The sequence below is a fragment of the Balaenoptera acutorostrata genome, chromosome 7, assembly GCF_949987535.1.
Source record: "Balaenoptera acutorostrata chromosome 7, mBalAcu1.1, whole genome shotgun sequence".
Taxonomy (NCBI): Eukaryota; Metazoa; Chordata; class Mammalia; order Artiodactyla; family Balaenopteridae; genus Balaenoptera; species Balaenoptera acutorostrata.
In genome coordinates, this window is record NC_080070.1 from 12,438,072 (window position 1) to 12,446,498 (window position 8,427).

The 8,427-nt window shown below is 46.3% G+C and overlaps 1 protein-coding gene and 1 pseudogene across 1 annotated transcript; both read left to right on the forward strand.

Annotated features, from left to right (window-relative positions):
• Nucleotides 1-585: 585 nt before the first annotated feature.
• On the forward strand, nt 586-2,562 carry LOC103019409 (male-specific lethal 3 homolog; annotated as a pseudogene).
• A 1,050-nt stretch (nt 2,563-3,612) lies between these two features.
• LOC103001418 (olfactory receptor 6V1-like) lies at nt 3,613-8,115 on the forward strand. The gene is given in 5 exon segments (XM_057550437.1): nt 3,613-3,632; nt 7,151-7,358; nt 7,361-7,783; nt 7,785-7,897; nt 7,899-8,115. Coding segments are annotated over 5 exon segments (981 nt in total).
• The last annotated feature ends 312 nt before the right edge of the window (nt 8,116-8,427 follow it).

The window sequence follows — 8,427 nt, forward strand, 5'->3', positions numbered from 1 at the left end:
ATGGAGACAACAGCTTCTTATACCTGCTATTTGACATTTTAACAGAAATCTGACCTATAAAACCCACCCACAGCATGAATGATTTGAATAAGATGAACAGGATCTCTTACCAGTGAGGATACTCACCAGGAATGAGTAAGGGAAACTGAGGACACATCAGGGACCCCAGACTGTCGAGTATAGACAATGTGTGGCCTGGTCCAAAGCATGCACTAAATGGCCAACCAAGGCCTTGACCAGCCTGCTTTGTAATGTCTAAGGTGACACCTGGCCTGGTTTGATGGGGGCACCTCATTATCTCCTGACTGAAGTTGAGTTTGCCTGGGTCACAGGGATGCAGGCCTCCTGGGCCTGGGAGAGGTTTTGTTCTGTAGCAAGGGCTTCCACAGAGCCTACACCGAGGAAACTCTGGTCTGCAGAAGACCCCGATGCAGAGAAAAGTTGATTCTACATTCAACTTAAACTTCACCTATGTTAATTTGGCAGTATCGTAAGCAAAAACTTGGGATGTAAAATTACTCAACGAGTCCCCCACCGCGCGCACTCCACCCACCCCAGAGCCTCGCCTTCCACCACGATGAGCAAATGAGTGGGAGCGAGGGCATGAAATTTAAATTCCACTCAGGGGAGGAAGTGCCATGCTTCGAGCCTGACCCCACCAAGGCGCGAGTGCTGGACGGTTGCCAAGATTGTCGATGTTATTGTTGGGAAAGACGAAAAAGGCAGAAAGATCCCAGAATATCTGATCCATTTGAATGATTGGAACAGAAGCTGGGATAGATGGACAGCTGAAGATCATGTCCTTCGTGACACCGATGAAAATCAGAGATTACAGCGTAAACTGGCAAGAAAAGCTGTAGCTCGCCTGAGAAGCACAAGAAGAAAGAGGAGGTGCTGCAGGTTGCCTGGTGTGGACTCTGTCTTAAAAAGCCTCCCTGCTGAAGAAAAAGATGAAAATGTTGAAAACTCAGTCAGCAGTTCCTCTGATGACAGTAGTGAAGAAAAGGATGAAGAAGAAATAAGTGAAGAAAGTGATAATGAAGAAAAGACTGAAGTGAAGGAAGAACCAGAGCTGCACGCAAAAAAAGGAAATGGAAGAAAGAACAATAACTATAGAAATCCCTGAAGTTCTGAAGAAGAAGCTTGAGGACGATTGTTACTATATCAACAGGAGGAAACGGTTAGTGAAACTTCCATGCTAGACCAACATCATAACTATTTTGGAATCGTACGTGAAGCATTTTGCTATCAATGCAGCCTTTTCAGCCAATGAGAGGCCTCGTCACCATTACGCTATGCCACACGCCAACATGAATGTGCAGTATATCCCAGCAGAAAAGAACGTTGACCTTTGTAAGGAGATTGTGGATGGATTAAGAATAACCTTTGAGGGGCTTCCCTGGTGGTGCAGTGGTTAAGAATCCGCCTGCCAATGCAGGGGACATGGGTTCGAGCCCTGTTCCGGGAAGATCCCACATGCCACGGAGCAACTAAGCCCGTGCGCCACAACTACTGAGCCTGCACTCTGCAACAAGAGACGCCACTGCAATGAGAAGCCCGTGCACTGCAATGAAGAGTAGCCCCCGCTCGCCGCAACTAGAGAAAGCCTGTGCACAGCAACGAAGACCCAACACAGCTGGAAATCAATAAATAAAATAAATTAATTAATTTAAAAAAAAAATATATATATATATATTTTTGCTCTACTGGTGTTAGCGAAAATCCTGCCATTAATATAGCACACTTCAAAAATATATTTTTTTAAAAAAACAAAACAAGAAAGAATAACCTTTGATTACACTCTCCCATTGGTTTTGCTCTATCCATATGAACAAGTTCAGTATAAAAAGGTGACTTCGTCCAAATTTTTTCTTCCGATTAAGGAAAGTACCACAAACACTAGTAGGAACCAGGAGGAGCTCTCTCCAAGCCCACATTTGTTGAATCCATCCACACCACAGTCCACAGAGAGTCAGCGAACCACAGGCGAACCGGCCACCCCCAAAAGGCGCAAAGCCGAGCTGGAAGCCTTGCAGTCTCGGAGGCGGTCCACACGCCACTTTGCCAATCTCGACAGGCTGCCTGAGAGCAGCGCCTCGCCTCAGCCCAAGCGCCGGCAGCGGGACACGTCTGCCAGCACGCCCAAGCTGTTCCTGCACCTGGAAGAGAAGACACCTGTTCACAGCAGATCATCCTCGCCTGTTCCTCTGGCCCCGAGCAAGGAAGGGAGTGCGGTGTTTGCTGGCTTTGAAGGCAGAAGAACTAATGAAATAAATGAGGTCCTCTCCTGGAAACTTGTACCCGACAGTTACCCCCCAGGTGACCAGCCACCTCCACCCTCTTACATTTATGGGGCACAACACTTGCTGCGATTGTTCGTGAAACTTCCAGAAATCCTTGGAAAGATGTCCTTTTCTGAGGAGAATCTGAAGGCTTTACTGAAGCACTTTGATCTCTTTCTGAGGTTTTTAGCAGAATACCATGATGGCTTTTTCCCAGTCTGCCTATGTTGCTGCCTGTGAGGCGCAGGATAGCACAAAGAACCCCAGGGTGATTTATTAAGGCTTTGGTGGCTCTGGAAGAACAGCATCTCTATCTAGCTTTGCGCTCTCAGTTCCCAGTAAAGAACTAGGGAGTTGGTGGGCCTTCCTTACAGGCAGAGCCAAAGCGACACCCCCCTTGGGGTGGGTGTGGCAGAGGCGGGCCCATTTGTTTGAGCTGCTTACCTACCGTAGTTATTTCTGTGAAGGATTACTTCCTAGGTGCCTGAACGGCCTCCAGCATCTGACCCTTGCCACGGTACCTGTCATCTGTGACGGCGGGAAAAGAGCGGTTGTGTTCACAGTGAAATGTTCACCAAAGTGTGTGTAGGTTGGGCTGTTTCAGTAGACGGAGTTACTTGTTAGCAATAACCACATTTTTTAGTTATTTGTTAGCATTAAACAAAATTGTTTTGCAAACCGTTTTCATTCTTGGGACGAGGCTGAGCAATGAAACATTAGTTTTGCTTGGAAACCGCAAAGTAGTCCCAGAATATTTTAGAGGGAGTTGATATTGATGGCAAAAGAAAATTTGCAGCTGCACATTTGCTTGTTACAGTTCCTTTCCTATAAGACCTTATTTTTGGTGATTTAAATACAGCATTGCCTAAAGATTAAAAAAAAAAAGAGTTACTCAACCAGTACAGTGGGTCCTAAAACATATTCCAGGGGGCTTGTCCTGAGCTGTGGGCTCCAGTTTGCTGAGCTGGAGTCTGGGGGGCCGTGGCTCAGAGTCGTGAATGAACATGAAGGGACAGGCATGCATCGTGGACAAAGAGGGGGCACCAGTCATCAACGCTGAGAGGGGAGGCGAGACTGTAAACAGGGAGAGGGAAGTCTAAGGGTGAAAAGTCCAGAAGACAGGAGAGAGGTTGGCAGGAGGAAGGCAAGATGGGTTGGGGTGAGGGTATAATAGGAGGTCAGTTTGCAAAGGATGCTGGCTAGTGTGAGGTGGAGTGAAGCCTGCTGCACCGAATGGAGTATTCCTGGCTCCAGGGTCATCCCTGAATTAACTCTTTCACCTCTGATTTCAGGACTTCAGATGTTGTAGAACGTTGAACCTCCGGATGCGATGTCATGGAAACCTATCAGGTAAGAAAGATATTGCTTTCTGGGTGGCAGTGATGGTGAATGAAACATAAAATGGGCCCATGCGTTGAATTCCTCATCATTGCTCATGCACTTATAACACCCACAGAATGTGACACACATCAGTATGGGGCCGGGTGGGGTGAGATCACAATCGGGGAAGCGGTAAGTGGAGGAGCAGCAGCCCCCTGAAAGCCTGACTGTCGTGGGTTCCCCAGGAGTGATGGAGCACGCAGGGCTGGACCTCTGACTGTTTCCACAGTAATGGCTGAGACCCAAGTTAGATCCTTTCTTTGAGGAAAGGGACACCCTCCCTGTCTCCTGCTCATCACTGACGGTCAACAGCCAGAGATGGGAATTTATTCTTTTATTCTTTAGTACATTCCTTTATTTACCCTTTATTAAATACTCTCCCTGTTTGCAGACCTAAGCAATAGACTTTGCATCCTGTGTTCAGAGATCGGTATGGCACTGTTTGAAAATTGGGAAGATTTCACGTTTGGCATTTTAATGACTGTAAATGAGTAGTTATTGGAGTTAGAAGACTCTAGGTTCAAATCCCAGCTGTATGTTTATTAACTATATGACTTGGGATGGAGATCCTTAAACATCTTGAGTCTCGGTTTTTATCACCTGTGATATGGAGATGGCAACTTTCACAGTCGTTTTGCGGTGTAGGAACCAGTACATGGTGGGTTCCTATGAATGAGGAACCTCAGTGAATGAGGTCTAACCATTCATAGCCCCTGATCCACAATGCTGTAATCAAAAATGCTTTGACAACTGAAAGTTCTTTTCTAATTTTGGGTCAAACTAACTAGGTAGTGAAACCTGATCTGAACTTACTGTGAGGCCATTTATTGCCTTTATTTATTCCATTTAGTGTGCGTATTCATGTATTTTGCTGCAGAAGTAGTAATGTATTTGATTACAGGGTGTACCCAGACCCTTCTGGGATTGGATCCTGAAACACACCTGATCTCATCGTATCTTTCTGATAAGTAATTGTCAGGCCATGCTTGCCCCCTTACCAGCTATTAAAGTCTGTAATGCACACATTCAAATAATCATGAAAGAAAACGTGAGTTTCCATTTGGCAAGACTTTTCTTCTCAGGACTAGGAATGAAAACCCAACAGATGTACTCATTCATTTGTTTAACCAAAATTTACGAAGTCCTTACACTTTGTAAGACATGTTGCAGTAGGGTGTTGTGAGGGCTATAAAGATGAAAAGAGAGGCCTGCCACTGAGAAATGAGGGATCTAGTGTTTGGGATGAGGCTGGCACAAGAAAAATTATCATGCAAGGAGGAACATGCTAACTTCCCTCGTTCGGAGTTCCAGGCAGGACAAGTTCACATCTGGATAGAGGATGAAGCTTCGTAAAGGAGAGACATTTGAAGTGTGGGTAAGACTCTGCCAGGCAGAGATGGCAGGACAGGGTATTCTGAGCCTAGGGAAGAGTAAGGAAAGGGTGTGCAAGCAGAGGGTGGACTTAATATTTGGAGAATAGCAAGTGGTCCAGCTTGTTGGAAGCACAAATCATGCAGCAAGAAGGAGGTGAATGTTAGGCTGGAGGGGTAGATGGGTAGAACTGTAGAAAGCTGGGATTGCCAGGGAGAGTTTGTGCTTGATTTATAGACAAGGGAGGGAATAGATGTTGTTTAAAAACATTTTTTTTCTGATACTGAAATAATATGTGTTCAAATAAAAAGAATTTGAAAAACAAGATATATATACATATGAAAACATTTAAATGCCTATAATCCACACCTAGAGATAGCCATTGTTAATATTTTTTTTAAAAAATCTTTATTGGAGTATAATTGCTTTACAATGTTGTGTTAGTTTCTGCTGTATAACAAAGTGAATCAGCTATATGTATACATATATCCCCATATCCCCTCATTGTTAATATTTTAAAATGTGTCCTTGTAGTCTTTTTCTGTATGAAGGTAGATGACGTTGAAAGGAATGTATAAATGAAATAACATTGCCTCAGATTATTAAAAAAAAAAACAGCCTATGGACATTATACTTTAGAAAAACAAATATAACAGCAGTATATGGATAGGTTGGATCCAATATAGAAATGTACAAGTGCATATACAGAAATGTACAAATAAGAAAGCCATTATGAATGCTGTTGTGATGATTAAGAGGAAGTGAATCCTTGAACCTAGTTGGTGGCTATGAAGAAAGAAAGGGGACAGGATATGAAAAAATATATTTCTAAGGATAACAATTCAAGTGGTTTAGAAGAAAGAAGGAGAACTCAGAAATACCTCCCAGGGACTTCCCTGGTGGCACAGTGGTCAAGAATCCATCTGCCAATGCAGGGAACACGGGTTCAACTCCTGGCCCGGGAAGATCCCACATGCCACGGAGCACTAAGCCCGTGCGCCACAACTACGGAGCCTGCGCTCTAGAACCCATGCACCACAACTACTGAGCCCACATGCCTAGAGCCTGTGCTCTACAACAAGAGAAGCCACTGCAGTGAGAAGCCCGCATGCTGCAATGAAGAGTAGCCCCCGCTCGCCACAACTAGAGAAAGCCCATGCGCAGCAACGAAGACCCAACACAGCCAAAAATAAATAAAATAAATAAATTTAAAAAAACAAAACAACAACAAAAAAGAAATACCTCCCAGGTTTCAAGCCTGGATAACTGGGGGTTTGGGGAACCATGAACATGATATTGGCTTTGGGGGAGGAGAGGATTATGTGTGTATTTTTTACACATGTTGAGTATGTGGTACTGTGAGATGTGGGCTGAGAACAAAAAGGCAGAGTCTCTTTTACCTTTTCAAGATTGTTCTCGTTAAGGGAGAAGGTGAGTTTTCTGAAGGAGAGACTAGAGAGAGAAAAGAAGGATGAGAAGAGAGATGCGGAGACATTCGTATTTAGAAAACAGCAGAAAGACAAGGAGCTAGAGAAGGAGCCAGCCCAAAAAAACTCAAGAGTTATTGGACAATTAAGAGTAGAGTGTCTCTACAGTCAGGGGTGGAAGCTATTTCAAAAATGTGTGATTCACAGCGTGCAATGTCACAGAGACGGCAAGGAGGATGAGGACTGAGTACCAAGGATGAAAAGAGGTAACGTATAAGGTACCAGATCCTGAGACATGGGAAGAACTCTGCTAATGGCAGGTGTTATTCTGATTGAAAGACTATTACATTTGGCAGTTAGGAAGGGTTTACCAGACCCAGCCAGAAGTCTGACACAGAGACGGAGCTTAACAAATGTGTTGAATGAAATAATGAATGAGTAGAAGACAGAAGTGTAGGAGCTTAGGAGTGGTGGTGATGTGGTAGTAGCCAGTTCCTAAATCTGTCCAGCAGAAATAGTCGGTTCCTTGCACCTTGGGAACTTCTGCCCTTTGGGAATGTGTCTCCTGGACATTGAATTTCACCATGCATACGGGCCAGTCTTCTTGGGAAGCCAGGCCAGCCATCAGGGAGCAAGGTCAAGAGAGTGGCTGGTGGTGATTTCCCACTAAGACTTCCTGGCTTCTCACAGATGGTACAGGGAATGGGCGTCAAGCGCAGTGAGTAACTTCAGCGTCGTCAGGGAGTTTGTGCTCCTGGGATTTTCTCATCTGCATGAGTTCCAGACCCTCCTGTTTGCTTTCATCCTATTGATATATGTGCTGACGGTGCTGGGGAACCTGGCCATTGTCACCCTCACATGCCTGGACTCCCGCCTCCACTCACCCATGTACTGCTTCCTCTCTGCAACTTCTCCCTCGTTGAGGTGCTGGTCGCCTCCACTGTGGTCCCTAGGATGCTGGCCGACCTGCCTTCCACTCCCAGAACCATGTCCCTGGCTGAATGCCTGATCCGGTCTTTCTTTTCCTTCTCCCTGGGCTCCACCAACTTCCTCATCCTCACAGTCATGGCCTTCAGTTGCTACGTGGCCATCTGCCGTCCTCTGCACTACGCGACCATCATGAACGGGCCAGTCTGTGTGAAGCTGGTGGTGGTCTGCTGGGTGGTTGGGTTCCTCTCCATCATCTCCCTGACCCTGCAGAAAACCCAGCTCTGGTTCCGCGGCCGCAACATCATTGACCACTACTTCTGTGACTCTGCCCCGCCGCTCAAGCTGTCCTGCTCTGACACGCAGCACGTCGAGCTCGTGGACTTCTTCCTGTCCTTTCCTCACTCTTCGTGCTGCCGCCCTGCTGCTCTTCGTGGCCTCGTACATCCTCACTGTGTCTGCAGTGCTGCGCATGCCCTCCTCCTCCGGGCACCAGAGGCCGTTCCGCCGGCACCTCCCACCTCACGGTGCTGCTTCTGGGCTACGGCAGCGCCGTCTTTATCTACCTGAGGCCAGGCAAGGGCTACTCCACGCAGCTCAATGAGGTGGTGGCCCCATTCCTCAACCTCTACCTCTTCATCTTCACCTTCCCGAATGAGAAGGTCAGAGAGGTCATTGAGGATGTGTCCGAAAGGATCCTCCTCAGAGACCCAGCCACCCACAGATGAGAACAAGGAATGAGGACCGTCCACTGCAGGTGGCACCAAGGTGCCCAGGCTGGAGCTTCTCAGTCTCCTTCTTTCTAGTCTCTTCTGCTCCCTCACCCCCACAGAAGTCTCTGTTCACTCTCTACAGGGAGCTGATGAGTTCACATTGTCTGAATGTCTCAAAGGCAAGTGTCTGTGAGCCTGCGCTAGTTAAGGAGAGGATGATTTCAAGGAAGCTGTGGGTGAAAACAGTGTGATGATGTCAATTAAAAGAGATAATCCAAATCAAGCTCATAGCACAGGGTCTGGTAGGTACTAAGAACTCAGTAAATG